This window comes from Phaethon aethereus (genome assembly GCF_964289735.1).
Source record: "Phaethon aethereus genome assembly, chromosome: 1".
NCBI lineage: Eukaryota > Metazoa > Chordata > Aves > Phaethontiformes > Phaethontidae > Phaethon > Phaethon aethereus.
Window position 1 is genome coordinate 133,698,037 of NC_138575.1, and position 24,051 is coordinate 133,722,087.

Sequence of the window (24,051 nt, forward strand, 5' to 3'; positions counted from 1 at the left end):
TCTCAGAGCATACACTTAAATATATTTAATTATTTTAGTCTTTAGTTGGTTGTTTCTCTGTCCTTTTTATGTAAAATTTGCGGACTAAGAATACTTCTATTTTTTGAGGTGCTATTTAAATTCTAATGCGTGTTTGTTGTATTTTCTAAATTTATAAGATTTAGGGTGTGTCATAAAAATATATCTCACATGGCACTTGCAATACTTAGCTGTTTTAAGTGCATGTCTGGCAGCCCTCTCCTAGTGTCTACACATGGTTTAAGCTCAGACTCCATAATTCTCTCGTAGACCCCTTTTACCTGGTTTTTCCTTTCATACCACTGTCACGTTATCTTCAGGAACTGGCAGTTAGAGGTAAAAGGTCTATGTATTCTTTTTGCTGCTGTTTTCATGATTAGAAAATACAATCAATCAGTAAAAAGGTTGGAATTACTAGGAGTAATAAAAGAAGTGGAAATTACAAGCCTGTGAGAACAATAGGAATGGTATTGTGGATGATAGTGGCAGCTCTCCTAGCAGTTCAGAGCCCAGTTTACTAGCCCTAGACCAGCTCTTCAGTTGTCCCTAGAACGTACTGCTCAGAAAAAGGTCTGCTGATAAACTCATCTGTGTAAAGAAAGCAGTGCGTTATGCCATCCAGGTCTGCATGGGCCACTTGCACACAGAACCATTTTCAGATCTACTGAAAATTCAGAAATCTAACGGGTAAATTACAGAAGATTCTATGTATAGATAAACTCACATTTTTTGTTACTTTTTTGGTACTTCTGAGAAATACTTACCTAGTAAGGCTCTTCTGCTTCTACTTCCTGGGTTTGAAGTCCAGTTTCCTCTTAATACATTATCTAATAGTTGTTCCTGTAATAAGATCTCAGAAACAAATACAAGTATTTTATGTTACAGCAGAGTTAATTTAGTCTTGAATTAAAAAGTAAGCATAAAAGAAATTCAAATAAATTCAATCGCTAGAACAAAAGCGAGTATTTAGTGTTCGTTAAGTACCTAAAATATGGAATTTTTCCACCAACATTATTAAGCTATTATTTTAATAGCCGAATAATGGTTAAATAGTTTTTTACTGCTTGCCTAGAAAGTGTGTGGGTTTTTTAGCTTTTCTCTCTTGGATTTGATTTGCCTGTGCAATATAGTCCATTCAGTGTGTTTTCCTATGTATGTATTCATTCCTGTGCATAGGTATGTATTGTGAGGTATGTTACTAAGAGTTTACTTATACTGAGATACTTACTGACCAGAATAGTCCTGACTTGCAAACTCTATCAGTATAGGAAGTTATTCTGAAATAGTGATGTTTTAAATTCATACCCAAAGTTGTTTGTCACTCACTTCCTTTCTAGGCTGGTGTTGATTTAATACTATTATACTGTTAAGGAAATGTTAAGGAAGCTCAGAGTAATGTTACCTTCTGTTTGTTTCCTTGTATTCTATATTTAATTTCACGATAACAGAAGCCAGTAGCAACCACTTTTTAAAATGTGGCTTTCTGTGTCAGTTTTTAGTGTGAAGAAGGCCTTACGAGAATGCTGTGTGGCTAGAAAAAGAAATTTGTCTTGGGACTTTTATTTAGATGTTGCTGCAGTATAATGCTTGAGAAGAGGGAGCTTTCCAAGCTTACAGGTAAAAGAAATAAAATACAGGCAGTAGGGTGTGGTTATAGCTGGAAAGAAGATCCCACCGTTGCAGCGGCCGGACCCCTAGTGAGTGAGTGTCTATAGTGGTGTGAAAGTTGCCAAGGAATGGTAGAACGGAGAAGAGGACCTAAGTCTTTCAGCACCCTATACATCATCTCATTTAATTTGAATTAATCACATGAGACAAATGTTTTTACCAAATATCAGGGAGTGATCAGAGGCGGAGCTTAAGACAAATTCAGTACCAGACTGAATGGCTGGCTTCTCTTCCAGCTTACTGTAAGATGGCATCTATCAACTAATGTAATTAGTGCAGCTGACTGAGAGAGAGAAATTTTACAGTGTGAAAGGCTTGTATTTCTATAAAGGGCTTAGCTTTTGTGTTTTTAACTGCATTTGCAAAATAGGTTAAAATAACAAATGTTCAATAATTATGTCAGAAAAGGAAACTGCAGATTTGAACTATTAATCATAAATATTGCTCCCAATCATATGTTATGGACAAGCTACTAAAGCAGGATATGATCGGAGTTCCATTTCGTTTAAAACAGTTGTATTAGGTCTGCCTTATAAGGACTGAAGAGCATCTGAACCCTGAGAAACTGAGAAGACTGGGAATATTCTCGTAGTATCAAGAATGTGAAGTTGTGGTTTGGGGTTTTTTTAGAGGGTGCCCAAAATAACTACTGGGAAGTTGGTTGCATAATAATTGCATAGTATTAAAACATAATTTTTGTTTGTGTATAGAGAACAGGCTAATATCTCTTCTTAATTTCTTGGTTTTGTTACATTTTGTGATGCTTTTAAAACAATGTGTCCACCTGATCACTTTTTGTCCCTGAATCTGGGTAGATAACAGAAAGATTTGAGGAAGTTCTGTTTCACACATTTTTTCCTTTCCCAAGATTACCAGGGACCTAACAGATAAAACAGTTGAGCAGAAATGGATCGAAGTATCCAAAGTAATGTGTACTTTGCAATCTGTTCTACTGTGCTGTTCCTCCCCTGGGATTCTCTAAGACTGCAGTTTAAGTAGTACGTAATCCAACTGATCATATGCTAATTAAAAGATGAAAATGCAAGTGTCCACCAGCAAATAATTCTCTTGACAAGAAGCAGCAATCAATATCTCTTTCAAACTGTAAAGATTCAGCCTTGAGTCAACAATGGTAGCATTTTCTCTTGAAAGGAAAAGGGAGTTAAAGTTTATTAGGCATAGTACACAGCATGTCTACATGCACATGCATGCAAAATTTTGGCTGCCTTACAATGAAAACTGGCACCTAACCTTGGTCATTCGTTGTGGTTTAACCTGGCAGGCAGATAAACACCACACAGCTGTTTGTTCACTCCCCTTCCCTGCCCACCCCCCCAGCGGGGTGGGGGAGAGAATCAGGGGGGAAGTAAAATTCGTGGGTTGAGATAAAGACGGTTTAATAGGACAGAAAAGGAAGGGAAAATAATGATAAAATAGTATACAAAATGAGTGATGCACAATGTAATTGTTCACCACCTGCTGACTGACTGCCCAGCCAGTATCCACCCCTTATTCTATACCATCTACATCATGCCCAGGTCCCACACTTTCCAATACATCCCAATCAACCATCACCACCTTTCCTGTCTTTTGATATATACACACAGACATCATTCCCTTAGTCTATGTTTCATCCCCTTAAAATGTCAGTTGAGTTCACTTAGTCCATGACACTTAGTCTATCATATAATTCCAGTCATTGACTATTCTCCCCCAAAGTCAAATCCCTTTGAGGTACACGTTGGACTTCCCCATCCTTTTGCATCACCCACCAAGTGCACCCAGGTCCTTGAGCAAAAGCAATCCCATGAATCAGTTTGCCTTTGCCCAAGGCGGGAATAACCCAGACTGTCTTCCCCAACATAGTTTTTATGTGCACCACAGGGACTTTATCCCCTTCTACAGTACGTAAAAGTTTTGACTGAGCGTGGCCAGCTTGACTGATGGATCCCCTAGTGTTGACTAACCAGGTGGCTTTTGGTAAACGTTTATTCCAATATTTGAATGTCCCACCACCCGTTGCTTTCAATGTAGTCTTTAACTGTCTGTTGTATTGTTTGATTTTTCCACAAGCTGGTGCATGATGAGGGATGTGATATACCCACTCAATGCCATGCTCTTTGGCCCAGGTGTCTTATGAGGTTGTTTCAGAAATTAATCCCATTGTCTGACTCAGTTCTTTCAGGGGTGCTATGTCGCCATAAGACTTGCTTTTCAAGGACCAGGATAGCGTTCCAGGTGGTGGCATGGGGCAGGGGGAATATTTCCAGCCATCCGGTGGTTGCTTCCGCCATTGTGAGCACATGGCACTTGCCTTGGTGGGTTTGCGGGAGTGTGATACAGTCAATCTGCCAGGCCTCCCCCTATTTTATTTCAGCCATCGTCCTCCATACCAGAGAGGCTTTAACTGCTTGGTTTCTTGATTGCAGCACGTTTCACATTCTTGGATAACCTGTGCAATAGTGTTCATGGTCAAGTCCACCCGTCGGTCACAAGCCCATCTACATGTTGCATCTCTTCTTTGATGGCCTGAGGTGTCATGGGCCCATCGAGCTATAAATAATTCACCCTTATGTTGCCAGTCCAGGTCCACCTGGGCTCCTTTGACCTTAGCAGCCTGATCCACCTGCTGTTCTTTTGATGTTCTTCAGTGACCCAACTCTTGGGTATGTGAGCATCTGTGACATACTTTTACAACCAGGTTCTCTACCTAAGCAGCAATATCTTGCCATAATTCAGCAGCCCATATGGATTTACCTCTGCGTCACCAGTTGCTCTGTTTCCATTGTTGTAGTCACCCCCACAGAGCATTTGCCACCACCCATGAGTCAGTACAGAGATAAAGTACTGTCCATTTTTCTTGTTCAGCAATATCTAAAGCCAGCTGGATGGCTTTCACCTCTGCAAACTGATTCAATTCACCTTGTCCTTCAGCAGTACAAAAAGTTGAATCGATAGTATATTTGTGTTATGTAAGTTAACTTACAGTCAGTGCTGCTTAGGTTGGATTGCACGTAATGCCTAGATAGCTCTTCAGATGACATTAAGTAAAAACCTGCATTCTTATCACTTTTGAACAGCTGGTGATAAGTTCTGAAAGTCTTTCCTTGTGTGGCAAGGAGCGTTGCTTTTCAGGGAATTTTCATAATTCTGTGCAGAAAATACTGAACTAAGTGCAGAGCACAAAAAGAATAGAAGAGCTAGTCTGGCCTTCAGAGCCAGAAGGTGACTAGATTCTCGCAGAAGGGGGAATGCTGAAGACTAGCAGCTTTTATAGAATAGACTGTCCTTGAGAAGGGAGGCAGTGAGATTCTTTTCCTCAACAGAATTTTCTCAGTGGCTGGGGGAGAGCTTATCGTTGCTGAGGCGGGGGTGGAGGGTGTGCCGCTTTGCGGGGAAATGTCTTTAGTCTTACATTGTCTTACAAAGGTGAGCATTAGCATTGTTGCAGCACAGTGGTCCTCATTCAGGTGTTAAAGGGAGGGCTTCCCAAAGAGATCTGGTCCGTTTGATGCACTCTAGGTGTCCCTTAAGAGGACTAAATTCTTAAGAAGATTGGTTTGCATTAATGGTTTGTGAATCTGGAACGGAGATTATGAACCAAACAATATGGGCCTAAGCACAAAAGCTTGGGAATCGCTGACTTGTCAATTCTGCTATTGTCTGGATTCTAATCCATCCCTAAGAGTTTAAGCCACATAATTACTGAACTAATACTGCCTTTTGTGACAGATACAATTTATTTTTTATGTCTTAATTATGCAAATAGTGTTGCTTAGTGTTTTTTATCTACGTTTGGGAACCAGTTTGTTGGCACTGGTATTTTTCAATATGTTGCAAATTTATAAACATGTTGGGAAGATGCCCCACTAACATAAGCTTATTCCACTCTTTTCCTCTGTCAGGAAGAAGGAAATATCAAAGAAATTGCAATAACTCATCATGTAAAGGAAGGACATGAGAAAGCAGACCCTTCACAGTTTGAACTTCTGAAAGTACTAGGACAAGGATCGTTTGGAAAGGTTGGTAACAACTTTTGTGTAGCGAATTATTTAGGAATACAGCATTGAATAGTATCAGGTGTGAAATATTTAGAACAGCCACAATCTTGCATTAAGGCAATGTTGCTAGAGAAAACTGCTTTCTAAATTAGTGCTAACTAGCCACAGTAATTGTGGCAGATCTTTTTAAAGTAGTAAATTTTTTTTTCTAGTTTGTATGATATGTAGATCGCAAAGTTCCATAGAAAAATTGGCTTGATGTGAAATAACTGAGTATTCACTGCTGAAATGGAATGTCATTTTTCTATAACTACTCTTTTTCTATGTATGAGAGGGCGAGGGTTGAAAGTTTTTTAGATAAGTATTCCTAGTTGCTAACTTGCTAATGGTAGGTTATCACCAGTGCAGAAGCTATAAGCAGAATGTATTTTTGTAGCAGATGGTAATTGTACAGAAGAAATTTTAGGCATGATATACACTAGTCATGTTCATGCTAGGCATTATCTGACATAAATTGGTTGAGGCACAACGTGCCTTGATATTTATTTGAAGGTCTGTTAAAGACTCAAATGTTTCTGGCATTTAGTGACTATCGTCCATAACTGAGGTCTCACTAGGTGAACATGATTCATAATTTTAGTTGTCCAAATACAACTTGGAAGCAAAACATGAAGTTAATGTGGCAAGACAGATCATTGAAACAGAATGGAATATGCAATGTAAGACAACAGAGCCTTTACATCCATTTTTATTCTTAATTGCAGTTCTGAATGTGATGTTAAGCTCTAGCATATAATGCCAAAAACCCATCTTGGATATGGGTGAAAATGAAAATAATCAGTCCAGTTCTTTCTTGGTAGTAGGAAGTTACTATTAGTCACATTATTGGAGTAGCAGTTTCAGTTAAACTTGGAAATCTAAATGTTTAGAAACTATACAATTTTGTACCCATACTAGTAAGAATTCACTGAGAAACCTGATTCCAAAGGTGGTTTTATGTTGTTTGATTTCATCCAGAATCATAACCAAGTTTTTATTTGGAAATCTTCAAATCAGGAGACATAAATCATTCAGGGGCAAGGAAATGTAAGATAATAAATTATAATTTCAACAATCTCTTTTATTTATCGATATTACTAAATTCAATGCTATAATGGAGGGGGGCAAGTTTTGAAAATGCAAAAATAATTAACTGTCTATCTGACTCAAAAGTATTGCAAAAATGCCAATCTTGTCCTTAATTGTTTTAGCCTTCATGCAAAAAGGATTAATAGTACAAAACCCATAATCCCTTTTCTCTAATAATTTGGGAAGATGTTGCAAAGGGATGTTAACATAAGTGGGAATTGGATACAAAAACAGACATAAAACTAATTTCATATAATATGTTTAATATTCTCCTATATCACAACATGTCTTTACACTTTTTCATAAATAACCAGAAAACCTGTGGCAGGTCTATTTTTTTCTTCTTTGTTTCTAAATCTAAAATTTGGCTCTACTGGAATTAATTTTGTGTTAAGGATATTAAAAACGATCCCACTCAAGAAATCCCATTACACTAAAGAAGGAAATGCAGCACACTTTAATTGAGGCTGGTTGTACTTTCTTGGTATGTGCAAAACTCAACCAAAGCATGTCATAAAAAAATATGGGTTTGTGACACAAGAGTTTGGTTCTTATAATTTTATAGGGCTTTTTTTCCAATTATTTTGTTATGCTCTGTTTCATATAGTTTTCTGGATCAACTTTTGTATACACATTTATTTTCATATCTGACAATTGTTTTACTAGCACTTTTGCTATGCCATCTTACGAATTCTAATAAGACAAACTATTTGGAGATTAATATTAAAAAGCTGCATTTTGTGTTTCAAATATGTCTCAACTTTTGAGAGAATACAAATTCATTCTTTCTTTTATTTGCTGAAATCAATAAAGTTAAAACAAAATGGATTTGGCAGACTGTCTTGAATGAACCTTTTAGATTACGAAGTGAAGGAATAGTTGGAAAAACTGCAAGGAAATGTTTGTGTGTCTTTGCAGAATCTAAAACTGTTGAAGAAGTTAATAATAATATTGGAGGAATAATAAGGTTGAAATCATATTGACTACTTGAATTTCATAGCAAAGTATATTGATGGGACTTCCCTTTATTTTCTTTTAAGAATTCTTTTTAACTTTCAATGCAGGTCTTTCTTGTAAAAAAAATCTCAGGATCAGATGCTAGACAGCTTTATGCAATGAAGGTATTGAAAAAGGCCACCTTGAAAGGTAAGCACTGTTTAGAGAGAAAAGAAAAAAAGAGAAATCAGGGACATTATACCAAAACTTAATCTTTACATGCATCCTGTTTACAGATTGTATTTTAGAACTTCCTTTTGTCAACAAATAGCAGAATACACTGCCTTGTATTGTAAACCCAGAAGGATTAAGTAAACAACAGTACTATATTGATAGTTATAAGAAAAAGTATTTTTATTTCCATGCTAAGTTCGTTAGGTGACAGTGGTTTAATAGAGTTAGTTGTGTTACATCTGCCACCTCACTTGCTTCTGAGCTGTTATTTGAAACTTAATATCCTTCCTTTTTTCATTTGCTGTGTATCACCAAGGATACAGTTAATACCTTTTGCTCAGTTTATATTTAGGTCATGGTATTTAAAAGTGCATTGTATCAGCTGTTTTATTCTAAAAGTTCTAAGCACAGGAGTTTAAGTCTTTCTTTAAAACAGAAGTGTACAGTACCTTTTCCCAAAACTTCTGGCTCTTGTTCTGAATGGTAGGATACATTTTATCAAATCTTTTTGATAAAAGTTAATCATCCAGGTTACCTGAGCAAAAGAGTTTTTAAATGTTTTGTTTCTTCAGTGTTTTTGGTCTTGAATGGTATCAGTAACAAAATAAGTTCAAATCCAAACGATCTCAATTCTGTCCTGGAGGATTCTAAAAGAAAAATGAAATAAAGTATTTTTTACTGTAGATTAAAATGAAAGTGATCCTTCATGCCAATCCCTTGACCAGAACGGGTATTCGTTGCTTTATGCCCTTGCTAAATACTTCTGTCTATTTGTAGTTCTTCTAACTCATGACTGAGTTAGACTGAAATTGTAATGACAATTTTGATCTAGTTCAAACAAACTGTAGTACTTCACCTGTGTTATTGATTATTACATTGATTTGTAGTTTTAACCCACGGTTTCATCTGAAAATATTCATAGAGCAATGGAGGGAACAAAAACTCACATTGAATTGTGAACTCCTGCTAAAAGGTTGAACCTGAAATTTTTCTGCTTAAGATCTCGTGCTGAATATCTGTCTCACAAATCTCATTATATATAACTTTCACTTAAAATTATTACAGAGGGTGTGTTTTTGAACAGTTTCCTATATTTTGATTCCTCTGTGGTTTGAGGCACATGTTATTCTCATTATTTACTTCCTATTTGTCTGAAATTTATTTCCACTTACTTAAGGTACTTTGATATCCTCAATAGCCTTTCATTTTCCAGTCTGTTAATAACTCAGAACTGGAGTCAAAGGTCATTCAGCAGTTGCTTTTTTTAAGACATTTGAGGGCTTCTTTCCATCACCTTTTGATTGTGGTTTAACCTTATGTGTAAAAATTACAGTCTAAGCTGTGGATCTAGTTTTGCCTACAGACGGCAGAGACTGATAAACACTGAAATTGGAAGCTTGACTTTTGGTTGGAAAAGGAGATTCATGGGCACTAAGAATTCAAGGATGCAAAAGATTTCAGCAGAAAGGTGACACTAGCAGGAGGATGCTGCACTTTTCAGCACTTTGTATCTGAATTTTCAGATGCTTTTGAGTGTCTTTTTGTTGCGATTCATGTATTAGGAAGAGCTAGCAAGCAAATGAAGGTTACTGTTGAAATCTTAATATGAAATTAACTGAAATTAATTATTTTTCCATAATGCCAACATTTTTTGAGATCTAATATTGTAATTTAAAATAATATAATGTATTACTTGATTTGTCTAAGATTCTTTAGCTCTATTTCATAAAGTTATTTTTGTGTTCTAAAATTAAAGATAAAAATGCCCTCTAAGATTGCTTCTTAATCGAAAGCGGTGTGCATGAATCACAAATCAAATTTAGGGAGAAGATTTTCATAGGAGTGCAACTATGTTAGCTAGAAGGCGTTGATGTAACTACACAGTCCAACCTTTTAATGCTTCGAGCAAATCGAAGAATATACACATACAACTTTGTTTAGTGCGGAGACTGGTTTGTTAATACACTCTGATCAAAGGTATCATCTTTCAGTGCCCCTTTGTGATGAGGAGAGAAACAGGGACAAATCATTGCAAGAATGTCTGGCATCAAATGTATTAAGAAAAATCAATACTTCCAGCAGTAGACATATGGAAACTGTAGTCAACAAAAGTCAGATTTTAATGGCCAACACTAATGTCTGAAATGTCTCAGTTCCTTATCCTTTTCTTTGGTTGAAATTTCGTAAATCTGCACTTTCTCTAACTTTTCAGAAATAAGGCTTGTTATCTGTGTAACTGTTGCATAGCTATAGGCACTTAAAAGTCTTTTGAATCTTTTTCTCAACTGAATCTTCCTAAAAAAAGAGTATTCCGAATTTCAATTTTGTAATTCACATGAACCCTTAGAACAGTGAAATTGCACAATTATCTGGTGACATTTTAGATGTAAAGGTCAAAATTCAAATGTGATGTTTGCTCTGTGTTTGAGCGCTTATTTCATGTGCTTCCATTTTTAGGAATCTGTTCTGCAGGGAGATGGAAGCTTGATAGCTTCATTCATTCATGAAAATGTATCTGTATAACTTTATTTCACAAGTGCTGGTGTCACTGTAAGTGTCTGTTTCTGGGAAAAGATAGCTACACTTCTAAAAGACCCTTTTGCTTCTTGACTTTCTTTCCTGCTTGTTATGTTTTAATAACTGAGAACTCTGGCTTGCTCACTGTATAAGGAATGCTAGCAACATAAACTTTGGACTGGCCTTCATTGCTCTGGGGTGCTTCCTTCAGAAAGTTGTAACATTTGGGAAAGGAGCAGTAAGAAAATGTAGATAGAATAAGGGAAAGAAAGAGAAATGCAACATCTTAAACCACTGTAGCAAATTTGCTAGCTCTCATCTATAGGAGTTCTGAATTTTGTCAGTGTCCTGGTGGATTTGGAGCTTCAAATGGGAACCAGGCACTGACTGGAGTGGCAGGCGAGTTGCCTAGGATGGCTGAAGCAGGTGCCATGCTCAGCTGACTGTCCTGCCTGTCTTCATGGATTGCCAGCCCTGTATGTGGGGCATCTGCACATGGCCCTCAATTAGTTTAATCTATAGTGGCATAGGAGCAGATGGATGTCTCATTCCGAGCCACCATGGTGGGACAGCACAGGCTGCTTGAGCAGTAACTGCTTCTGGTGACTGATATAGTCCTCCACGCACACATTTACTCTCAGTAAACATTTTTAAAATCAAAAAGATTGTCTGAAGTACACACAACACTGAATGGATATTCTTTTTGTTGTGAGTGCATACTAAAGAAAGGGAATAAAAAAACTTTCCCTTCCAAATTGTGAAGGTACTTAGTATCTTAATAGTAAAAGTTATTTGAATGAGTTAAACCAGTATAAGCATCTTTATGATAGTATAATTGTTTATAAGTTTGTTTTGCTATAACTTTAATTCTCCCTACTTTCCAACAGTAGAGAAAATGTCAATGTTTTCTATACATAGCTGTAGCAGTTTTGCTCTACTGTTTAAAAGGTTAACTAAGTATAGGACAGACTGAAGGCTGGTTATGTTTTCTGTTGTGCTTTTGTTAAATTTATTTACTCAGTGTCAGATTTTGCCAATAGCAGAAACTGAAGCAAATTGAAATGCATAAAGAGATCTACCAGAAAACTCTGCACTGTGAAATAAATTCTCTCTCAAGTCTCTTCTGCGTAAAGTGTAGCGACCTGCAGACAGCTGTAATACCACAGGATACAATGTGAAGTACATCAGGAAACATAGGAGAAATACTGGTTCACAATGTATATCTATTTTTTTTAAATCTTGTGCATGTTCTGTTGTAGTTCGAGATCGGGTTCGGACAAAAATGGAACGTGATATCCTAGTAGAAGTTAATCATCCTTTCATTGTCAAGTTACATTATGGTGAGTTGCAGAAAAAATCATTTTTATATTGTAAAAATGGGTGCTTGTCACGATAGTACTTAGTATTTGCTTTGTGGTTCAGAGAATCATAGAAAATGTGTGCTATATAAATCCTGGTTGTGCAAAGACTTGCTGTGCAGTAATTCTCATGTAAAGTAAGCACATGGCTAACTTCTTGCACAGTGTTATATCTTTATAGGACTAAGAGTCTTGTAGCCCTTGTAGGGCTTGTAGCTGTGTTAAAAAGCAGTTAACTATTTATGTCTATCCATTCTTTCCCAAAACCTCTTATCTTTTGTATATGTCATTCACTTTTTTTAATTCTTGCTTTATTTACCCTGTAGAAAACATATGCAATGACATTACTTCCAGTTGCATCAAAACTGATGGGAATATGCCTATTAATAGTATGGACATCCATAAAAAATATTTGGGGGGGGGCGGGAATCAGTACTCTTAACATGTCATGCAGAAAGTAAACTGAAAAAAGATAGAGAAGTTAAAGAAGTAGAAAAGAAGATAGAAAGGCAGAAAAAAGATAGAGAAAGCTTCTGTTCTTTTTTTCTGGTTTATGTTTTTCTTTTAGTATCCAGTTTTCCCTATAGTTCAAACCTCAGATCTCTGTCACTCTCTGATGTGGCTTAAATAAAGTAGATGTCACTATTTTACTTGTCACGTTTTTGCAAACTAGATGACATCTCCCTGTTAAGCTGAGTTTCCAGAGGTTTTAGAATATGTGCATTAGTTATTAACGCCCTTTTAAATCTAGGCTTTTTACTTCCAGAATCTGGAATGAAACGCTGACTAGCCTAAGTATAGTCTATTTTTTTAGAAATTCCATTGTGCTTTGCTTTCACATGGCATGAGAGTTACTTGGTCCATGATAGAGGAACAGTAAATTAATTAATTTTTTTCCACAAAGGAGAAAGAAGAATATTTCATTTTGGTAATGAAAATAAGGGTGAATTATTCAGTATGTTATTCTTCTGATCATGGCTAAAATTAGATATTGTTTAATTTTTTTAATTAATCTTTTCAGCTTTTCAAACAGAAGGGAAGCTATATCTTATTTTGGATTTTCTCAGGGGAGGAGACTTGTTTACACGTTTATCCAAAGAGGTAAACTTATTTAATTTTAAAATCATCTATTGATAAAATATTATTATAAATTGCCTATATTAGGAGAGTTTACTTTTTAAATTGAGTTTTCATTGAATAAAATTTTGAATATCTTTTTTTAACCAGGTAGGTTTTTTATATATATTTGCTTGGGTTTTTTGCTTGAACTAGTTGCTTCATGAAAATGCTGTTGGTAGTTTACATTGTTTCTGAAAAAGGCTTAGAGCAGTCTTTCTGTGCTGCTTTTTACACCTTACAAAATTTTCTTCTCCTATTGCTACTATGTTCAAAGATGAGTCTCAGAGCATGGATTTGTACGAAGTAGTTGTATTCAAATTAACTGATTTGTGTTTGGTTTTACCATCCAGAATTTAGTGTCAGATTATTTTTATGATTTACATATGAACACAAAATTACATTATTTATAAATATTTTAAAAAGCAAGAATTGTATTCCACTTATTTTAGTAATTTTCCAAACACGAACACTTTGCCTTTGTCATGTTGGTAATATCTCTGTGTAGATATGTGAAATAATGACTTTGAAAAGTTTGATTACCTCAAATTAATTTGATTATAACTCCTAAAATAAATGCTAACATTTCATATATCAGAATTTTTTAATTTTTTTGTTTGTCATGACTCGTGGGAAAAAAATCCAACAAATAAGTAGTAGCGTAGAGATATAATTATATCCAATGTATATCAGAACTTGTAGTTGTAGCTGTCTTCCATTTTCCATTGCTTTCCATTGCTACAGAGTATCTGGATCAGTATCTGGTTCAGTTGGGCCACCACTACAAAGGTATATGGTTATTACAAGGCGAGTAGAATGCAATGCATTTTTTTATAAATATATCATTATTTCTGTGCTGACCACATAAATTATTATATTTAATTCAGTGAAGCCATCAGTTTCAAGTTGCTTCTTTTAGTTTGTTTTGCCACAGGTAAGTATAAAGTTATTAGTACTCTAAAATTGAGATATTTTTTCTTAAAATCCATAGTTCGTTCTTGAATCCCAAGAAATAAAGTATATCATTTTCCTGCTGATGACTTTTTCCTCTTGAGCCATACAAATTTTAAAAGATTGAATATGATTAGATAAATATTCATTATATTTACCTGAACCTAAGCTAATTTCTCATAACTGGTAGAGTGAAACGGGCATGCTGAATGCAATTAATGTCATCCTCATATCAATTTGTGTGATTTTGTTAAAGTAGATGAGATGAACTGCAGCCTAAAAGTTCCTTTTTTTTTCTCACTGACTACAAAGGGAAAAGTGATAAATTCAGAGCTAGTTGTCTACACTACAGATGTTTAAGGTTAGGAGAGATTAATTCCATGCAACGTGTTTAAAGGACATAGTGTAGGTGTGTTATCATCCTCATGGGATCTTTCATTATTTGAGCTTTTAAATGTTTCTTATAGAGATTTCCTTTCTTAAATGTGCCTTTACTAAATATTGGCTCTTTTGTAGAAGTAACATCAGCAACAGCCTTTTGTACAAGCTGTGATATCACTTTCTGCCTTTAAACTGCTAAGGAGAAAATATATGGTACTCTCCATCCTTAACTCTTGCTTAAAATAATGTTCATCTGTGGTCCCCATTGCTGTTCTTTTTTCCAGGTCCATCTGCTGTATCTAAAGATGTCAGCCTTAAGTTCTGAAAAGAAAACAAAAACAAACAAACAAAAAAAGGCTCAGAGTAGTAACTGAGATAGAATCAAATAATGCAGGGGGTTTTTTTTAATCTTTTTCTGCATTTTCAGAAGAGTTTAATTGTAGTGTCAGTGGATCACAACAGATGATATAATTGGGACAACATGTTCATTTCATTGAATGTAAACAGGGATTAGTTTATCTTCCTAACAGAAAATGTGGGATTGCTATCTGAGAATCTTACCTGTGCTCTTACATAGGCTATTTCCTGAATTTACTCTTTGACCTACCTTTTCTGCAGTTACATCTCGGGTTGCATCTTGGGGTTTTTACCATCACTGTACCTTCTTTCTCATAGTACTTTGAGACAGTGTCCTCAAAAACAAGATACGCTTTTTCTTGTCTCTCTGACTTTGTAGATGAAATTCAGGCATTTGGACTTCTTTAGTCCATTTGTGGTCTGGAAATGAAATGGTCACATCCGATAAGGAGGTACTCATATTCTTTAAATGCTTCGCAAAATTTTTCAGCCCCACTATGTGTGTGTCTGTTCTCTTGAAGAATCAGAAGCAAATTAACATCAGTTTTGCAGAAAGAATAATATGACACTGGCACCATAAGTTCTTTTTCAAGTATGTACTGTGAAATAATATTGATTATAAAATCCTAGTTTTTATCTAACCAAGAAATATAAGTTTCTAGGGGTTTGTACAGAAATGAATTAAAATATTATAAAGAAACATTTTGCAAAACCACTGTTACCATTGTTTAGTTGGTGCTGGCTGTAAGCATTACGGATTTTACATGTGAAATACATCATGTCGCTTTTTCAGGTGATGTTCACAGAAGATGATGTTAAATTTTACCTGGCAGAATTAGCACTTGCTTTAGACCATCTACATAGTCTTGGAATAATATACCGGGACCTAAAACCAGAAAAGTAAGACTCCTTTGTGGCAAATGCAGTGTATTAATTTGATTTGTATAGCACTTCTACCTACACACTTCTCTTTCCAGCTGTTAAACTTCAGTAATGTACTGTATAAACTGAACAGGGAGGGAGGTTGGGGAAGTTTGTGGGCTATTTTAAATTAAAAGCTTGGATTTAATTTCCACTCGGAACATGAGCATCTAGTTTCAGAGTGATATGCCAAGTACTATAATCCATGTTACTTTAATTAAAAAGTATACTGAAATATTCCTACTTTTCATTTTCCAGGTGTTTTAGGATGTGCAATGGAGAAGAGGTCTCCTTGGCCTTTTGTTTTTGTCATTATTGTAGAATTTCTGGACTAGAGATAAACTTAGAACAAATGCACAATACAAAGTTACAGTTGAATGTAGTATCTTTGCATTTGAAAGCCTAACAGCAAACACCTTTTCAAGAGAGTGATTTTTAAAATCCACTGCAGTAAGAGCAGAATGGAGTTTTAATTTTAAAGTGACACATGAAAATAGTAAGTCACGGGCTTTATTTAACATATTGATGATCATGTAATTACACAGAAAAATTAAAATAAGCTTGAAGTTACAGTTCTGGTATCTCAATATGTTAGTCATCCGTGCTTCATTCAAATGACTGAATTCTGCCTCCTGTTTATATCTTTCCTCCAGTAATCTTTTTTTTTTTAGTTTTGGAAGATGTAAGGAAGAAAATATCAGTGCTATCATCCAAAACATTTGAACCTTTCAGATATAAATGTACGCTGTAGTGTTACTCTCTACCTGGAGGGGAATCTAAGTGACAATATAACGTGTGCAGCTCCTCTGTTGTGCTTAATCAGATAGTTAACATAAGTTTGCCTCATGTCAAGGAGATCTATAACAATACTGAAGTCCTGATGTCCGTGGTGATCCCACTTCCCTGTTATGGCTATATGGAGAACCTGAAAAGTCTGTGTGAGATAACTGTCTCATGTAAAGTATTAGTGGAAAAGACCAAAAATGAGTAACAAGTGTCACAGAACCTGTCTGTTACATGGAACTTCCACTAAGATAGCTTGGGTTTTTGTGCATCTCCTGGAAAAAAGATAATTTTAAAAATATTTAGCCCTGACTGACAAGAAGGGCAGGATTCATACTCAAATGAAAAATTTGGAGACTTCAGGCATGATGTTGCACTTAAAATGAACGGTGAAATAATTATGTTTAAACGTTGAGAATGTTCTGTAAGTAATTCTGAAATGAGGAGAAATAAGCTTACCGAGTGGAAAATTAGCTTTAAAAAGCAAAGTGAGAGAACTTTAGTTTTTGGATGCCCACAAGTCTATGGGGCCCGATGGGATCCACCCAAGAGTACTGAGAGAGCTGGTGGAGGAGCTTGCCAAGCCACTCTCCATCATTTACCAGCAGTCCTGGTAAACAGGGGAGGTCCCAGAAGACTGGAGGCTGGCCAGTGTGACGCCCATCTACAAGAATAGATGGAAGGAGGATCCTGGGAACTACAGGCCTGTCAGCCTGACCTCGGTACCAGGGAACATTATGGAGAGGTTCATCATGAGGGCGCTCACAGGGCAGGACAACCAAGGGATCAGGCCCAGCCAGCACAGGTTCATGAAAGGCAGGTCCTGCTTGAGCAACCTGATCTCCTTCTATGACTGGGTGACCTGCCTAGTGGATGAGAGAAAGGCTGTGGATGTGTCTACCTGGACTTTAGTAAAGCCTTTGACAGCGTCTCCCACAGTATTCTCCTGGAGAAACTGGAGGCTCGTGGCTTAGACAGGTTTAGTCTTCGCTGGGTAAAGAACTGGCTGGATGGCCAAGCCCAGAAAGTTGTGGTGAATGGCGTTAAATCTGGCTGACGGCCGGTCACAAGTGGTGTTCTTCGGGGCTCAGTTTCGGGATTGGTCTTGTTCAATATCTTTATCGATGATTTGGATGAGGGGATCGAGTGCTCCCTCAGTAAGTTTACAGATGACACCAAGGTGGGTGGGAGTGTTGATCTGCTGGAGGGTAGGAGGGCTCTGCAGAGGGATCTGGACAGGCTGGATCGATGGGCCGAGGTCAACTGTATGGGGTTTAATAAGGCCAAGTGCCGGGTCCTGCACTTTGGCCACAACAACCCCGTGCAATGCTACAGGCTTGGGGAGGAGCGGCTGGAGAGCTGCCCTGTAAAGGAGCAGAAAATGACCTGGGGATGGTGATTGTCAGCTGGCTGAACATGAGCCAGCAGTGTGCCCAGGTGGCCATGAAGGCCAACAGCATCCTGGCCTGTATCAGCAATAGTGTGGCCAGCAGGAGTAGGGAGCTGATTGTGCCCCTGTACTCGGCACTGGTGAGGCCGCAGCTTGAATCCTGTGTTCAGTTTTGGGCCCCTCACTACAAGAAGGATGCTGAGGTGCTGGAGCGTGTCCAGAGAAGGGCAATGAAGCTGGTGAGGGGGCTGGAGCACAAGTCTTATGAGAAGCAGCTGAGGGAACTGGGGTTGTTTAGTCTGGAGAAGAGGAGGCTGAGGGGAGACCTTATCGCTCCCTACAACTCCCTGAAAGGGGGTTGTGGTGAGGTGGGTGTTGGTCTCTTCTCCCAAGTAACTAGTGATAGGACGAGAGGAAATGGCCTCAATTTGTGCCAGGGGAGGTTTAGACTAGATATTAGGAAAAATTTCTTTACTGAGAGAGTGGTCAAGCATTGGCACAGGCTGCCCAGGGAGGTGGTGGAATGACTGTCACTGGAGGTATTCAAAAAACGTGTAGATATGGCACTTCAGGACATGGTTTAGTGGGCATGGTGGTGTTGGGTTGATGGTTGGACTTAATCTTAAAGGTCTTTTCAAACCATAATGATTCTGTGATTTTCCTAATGTCTATTTCCAAGAATAAAAGAATGCAATAGTAGTTGTCAGAAGAGTAAAAGCTACTGCATCCACCGTAGTATTTTTTTAAATTGTGTGTATCTATACCCATTGAAAAGCCTTGGGTTTAAGCTTTGTTTTTAAGCCTTGGGTGTATCTGATTAAAAAACCTATCAAAGGCTGAAATTACTTGCAAGTTAGGGATGAGGTAGCAGTAACTGTCACAGGTTGTATCTGTACTGTGGGGCTGTTTCCCACCGTGGAAACTGCAAGGAGGAAAAGGGAAGGGCAGGGAAAATGGGCGAGTAGGGTGTGCCTAGGTCATGTCTCATCCCCAGGATGAAACGCAGCTCCCCACAGGAGAAGCTGGAGGAACTAAGTCTGCTGTGTAGGTGGTGTTAGAGTCCATTTCTTGAATACTTTGCATGCTTTGAATTTTGATTATATTCAGTGATGGTTAAGGATAGTTGGCATCTCAGAGAAGTGTGGCTTTTTTTCTAATTGAAATAAACAGGCAGAAGCACACGGCCTACTTGAAGTATAGGGCCCATGGGTCCTGTTCTTTGGTATAACATGAGAATATTTATTACTTGATGTTATTTGAAGTGGTCAACACCACAGTAATTAATTGAAATGATAATTACAGATGAATACCCATTTTGCACACATATGCAAACATACATTGTATTAACATGTCTTGCTCAGTTTAGGAGAAATAGAACTATATCTCTACTTTTAACAATTGTGGTAATGACACATGCTGCAGATGGCCAAAACTGAAAGTTCAAGATAAATGTTACTACATACCATGCTGAATTTAACCAGATAGTTAAATAAAACTCTGATACCATGATTATGTTTCATAATCTTTAAAAAGAAAAAATTGAAAGGAAAGAAAATGTGTAGTTTCAAAGTAACTCCTCCTAATGTTTCATTTTCATGCATGTTCAATTCTGCTTGTCTTTGTGTATGCTGTTCTGTTTATTCCTAAATGTTGTCAGTACATTGTCTGAAACAACAGATAAATGGTATTTTAATTAGTTTTTGGGTTTTTTTATTGTTTTTTAGCATCCTGCTTGATGAGGAAGGACATATCAAATTGACAGGTAAATAAAGGGATCTCTTCTGCTCATAATAAAATATTTGCGTTTTCTTTTTTTTTTTTTTTAAGCAATATGGTAAAATAAGTAATTTTAACTAGTAGGTAATTTTGCTGTGGGGCAAACAGTGTAATTAGTTTGAAATAAATATTTTAATATGTAAATAAGTCATCTGCTTTACAAAGATATCTGATGTTATGGACCTGTGATAATGTGGGGAGGGGAGGAGATTTCTGTAATTCGCATATGTGTATTCTTATATACGAATGATATAAGCATCAAGTTTCACGATATGGTGAAGGTATTGACCATAAGTGATTTAAAAAAACCCCACACAATAAGAATTATTCTTTTTTCTTCCAGATTTTGGCTTAAGTAAAGAGTCAATTGATCATGAAAAAAAAGCCTACTCTTTCTGTGGAACAGTGGAATATATGGCACCAGAAGTTGTTAATAGACGAGGCCATACACAGAGTGCAGACTGGTGGTCTTTTGGTGTTTTAATGGTAGGTTTCTGGTGAATCTAAATGATAGCAAAACTGTGCTTTGCAAGGTTTGGTGAAACAAATCAAACATTAAACTGTAAGGTGAGCTTTAAATGAATTCTAACTGCCAAAAAAGTCTAAGTTATATGAAATTAATAACGATACCACAGAGTTTGGACTGAGAACATGAACTAGGTTTCATATCAACATCAACAATATGCCATATTTTTGTTATCATTGAATTGAAATATTATGCGTCTATTGTAGTTTGAATTTTACAGAGACTAATAGGAATACTGAAGTATATAGGAAAAATACTGTCTCTTCCAAGGTGGGGAAGAAATTTAGATCCAAATTTTAAATTTGAATTTATTCTCAAGTGGAAAAATGAGTAATAACTAATAATAGTCTCCAGTGTAATTACAACCTCATGGAATAATGACACCTGTTGCTCTGACACATGAAAATATCTAAATGACACTGAACTGATACGGGATATAGTTGCTCAGTTGCATACGGTGTTTCTGCAAGAAGTTAGCTTTTGTAAAGTTGCATGGTCAGGCAAAATAATGTGTGTATCAAATATGACTTTGGAAAAGAAAAGTAGATCATGTTTGGTACTTTAGGAATGCTGAATGGCTTTTAATATTTATAATCTTTGTGTGCTTATTTGACATAAAGATTAAATAATCGTATTTTTTAAAGGAAATATTTTTGTTTCTTACTGCTTCTGCTACATATGACTCTAACAGTACAACTAACCTGTGTGCTTTGTAGTACAAGAAGGACTCTTGTGTCTGAAAATAAGTCATCCTATCACCTTTTAATCGTCTTGAATGCTGGTTGTGATCTGAAAACTGACTATGTAAAAGGAGCACCTGATAACTAAACTTTCTCTAGATAGACAAGCACACCCCCCCATGACTGCACAATTTATCAGTAAGAACACAGTCAATTAAAAGATAATTACAGTGTAGTTGCAGAGTATTTGTTGTTCAAAACACATAGTTAAACTTCAGCTTTACTTTATAAAGCTGGAAAATATAATTTTGTGCTTATAAAGAGTGTATGTTAAAACTGAAAGTTGCTGAAAAATGTTAGACGTGACTGGTGTAGCCTTCACAGTCTAAATGCACTGCATTTTAAACACTTTGGCTTCTACTTTGAAAACAAAAATACGACCTTAAAAAGCAAATTCTCTAAATTAGTATATGGAATACAGTGCAGTTTTCTATAAGACATATTTTTGTTGCTTGCCTTTCTAGTTTGCATGGTAATTTTCATGGACAATCTGTATGTATCTGCTCTTAAATCATTCTTCATTGGAATCTCTGTTGATTGAGAATTCAAGTGGTTGTTGGTGCAGTATGAGTACACAGTATCTAGATGGAATGGAAGTTATATCATAGAAATGGAGACTAGAAAGATCTCTCAACAAATCGTTTGGCCTCTTTTCTTCTGCTGCTAGACACTAAGTATGTTTAAACCATCCTTGAGAATTATATTCCAATTTGTCCTTTAGAGCAGTGACTGTTTTAAGGGATTCCAGACATCTAAAACCATTTATTTAAAGTTTTCAGAAGCATTATGTATTTGTGGAGATACTCTCCTGCTGAAATAAGAAATGATAACTAGGGAAGGCCAATGTTGTCTTATTCTTAAAGTACTGTTGGCCTATTGATGTTGGAATATAGTATTGGGGGTGGGGGAGACACCAAGAATATGTGTGCTGAGTTGTTAATACAAGTGTGTATGCTTGTGACAAAATAGGAGCATGCTAAAGAAACTTTATTTCAAGCGAGTGTAAACAAAACATGCAGCACTACAAATTTACCTTTAGAAAAGTTTTTTTGCAAGTACAATTTGTGAAGATCATTCTAAACAATAAACAAAGAAAAGGTGAATTTTTTAATAGTTTTGGCTTATGCCTCTCATACCTTCCTAACGATTGTCTTAAGTGTTAAAGTTAAAAGTAGAGTTTTTTTCATGTTGGCATTATGTTACATTTACAATTTTAAATGTAAGTATATATGTAAAAATTATATTTAGAATAAAAAGTATCTAGCAGCGAAGAGTTGGCAGCTTTTATTTTCTGAATACTTTATAGGATAGTAAGAAATTTAAAATTTTATTTTGATAAAAAGCTTTAAAGAATGCTGTTAGTGCATCTTCTTGCTCTTATTGTAGATCCAGGGGTACTACTGTCACACATTATTCACTCCAGTTATCCATGTACATTTTTAATGCTTAGAAGGCTGAATGTTTGGGTCATACCAGAAAAGAGAGGAATAGAGGATACCTTGTGTTCAGGATGATTTAAGCTTGCATAAGCTGTTCAGAGGGTTCCTTTAGAATTATTTTCATTTTGATGGCTTTAAGTGTATGCCATGAAATTTTATTAACTACATTGTTTTGCAATTCTGAAACCAAAAATCAGAATTCCTGCCTCGAGAGTATTGGCTGCCATGACTGCTGCCAGACTGCTTTCAGTACCTCACTTACATCTGATATCCCGGCAGTATAATGCAGCCCAATGGAAGTGCCTTTATATTTATCTGTTTTTACTCAGTCACTTTCAGAACAAATCAGTATTTTAACAGTGTCTGTTGCCTACTACCAGGCACTGTAGAATGTGCATGCACGTACTGTGTAGCTCTTACATGTTCCTTCAGGCTTTATTTCCACTGTATGCATACAGTAACCACTTTTCATCATGCATGTCTTTGTCAATCAACTAACTTTTTTCCCCTTTTCATTGAAAGCTGTTTATATGCCAATTTTAAAAATGTTGACCTTTTAAAATATCTCTGCATGAGGAGAAATTGTCACTAACTTTTGAAAGGGAAATCTTTTTCCCTACCCCCCACCCTCTTGAAAACTAAAATACAGTTGTATAGATCAAGTCTTCCAAGAGTAAACTTTTTAGGCAGAAATGAAACACAGAACATTATAGTCTAAATTGTTCACATAAAAGCATGTAAAGCAAGGTATCATTATAGGCAACTATTTTGCAGCTTTAAAAATGGCAAAGGCTGCTTGACGTTCATAGTAACTTAAGTTGTACAATGAGAAGTTGTTTTGCACAGACTTGCTTGTTAACATGCATGAATTTTGGAAGGTTAAGATGCTAAGTAGTTTTGTCAAAAATTAGATTTTGTCCAGGTAATGTAATTGATGAAAGTTTTACTCTATACAGTTTGAAATGCTCACTGGTACTCTACCTTTCCAAGGGAAAGACAGAAAAGAAACCATGACTATGATTCTCAAGTGAGTACACTCTTATTTATATATCTCATCAGGTATTCTACAGGGATGCCCTCCGGGCTGCAATATCTAATTTCTACTCTTCCCTCATTTCCAAAGGTACTGGTAAATCCTCACTCCCTATTCCATACTATTAATTCCCTCTGCCACCTATCTAATTTGCCTTTCTATTCCTCCCCCATATCAGGTACAAAGAATTTCATAGCAGCTCTTTAATCTGTAATAATAACTTTTCCAACCATATGATCTTCCCCATCTTATTTCCATATTTTTTAACTTTCTTATCCTTTTTGATAACCTGTGCATTTTTTCCTTGTTTTTGTTTTAGCTTTTTTTTTGAGAAAGTATTTTCTCTCCTTATCCTTCTCTATATCTTACCAGCTCCTTACCCCACTTCTTTATATTACTGGTGCTGCCAATAACTTGTTTCCCTGATACTTCCCCTATTTGCTAAAGTGCATCCTCCCTTATGTACTCTCCTATGACATGCCCAAGCTCCATTTTTCCCCTTTGCTATTTCCAGTATAGGTTTTGCATTAGCTATATTGTGGAAATTGCTTTCCTTCATGCAGTTAACATTCTTGTTTTTGCTGATGAAGGCCTGTTTTTTTTTCCTTGCTGATCCCCTACGTATTCTCTGAACTCATACAGCCTGTGACATAAATGTCCTGCTTTTGGGACTGTAGCCTAACGCTGTGCAAACAATTCTGTTTCCTCGTGTCATAGTTTCACTTCTCTGTTTCCAGCCATTTTTTACTAATACGATTTTTTTCCATGGAAGCTCATA

At 36.4% G+C, this 24,051-nt stretch overlaps 1 protein-coding gene across 1 annotated transcript in view; it reads left to right on the plus strand.

Moving 5' to 3' along the window:
- Nucleotides 1–24,051, plus strand: part of RPS6KA3 (ribosomal protein S6 kinase A3) — a gene marked incomplete at both ends in the record, with an annotated part of 81,216 nt that overhangs the window by 33,773 nt on the left and 23,392 nt on the right. The window contains 8 exons of the mRNA XM_082014393.1: nt 5,592–5,708; nt 7,880–7,961; nt 11,762–11,842; nt 12,882–12,961; nt 15,459–15,565; nt 19,484–19,521; nt 19,879–20,021; nt 23,197–23,267. Of these exons, the coding sequence (XP_081870519.1) occupies nt 5,592–5,708; nt 7,880–7,961; nt 11,762–11,842; nt 12,882–12,961; nt 15,459–15,565; nt 19,484–19,521; nt 19,879–20,021; nt 23,197–23,267 (719 nt within the window). The remainder of the gene's footprint in view (nt 1–5,591; nt 5,709–7,879; nt 7,962–11,761; nt 11,843–12,881; nt 12,962–15,458; nt 15,566–19,483; nt 19,522–19,878; nt 20,022–23,196; nt 23,268–24,051) is intronic.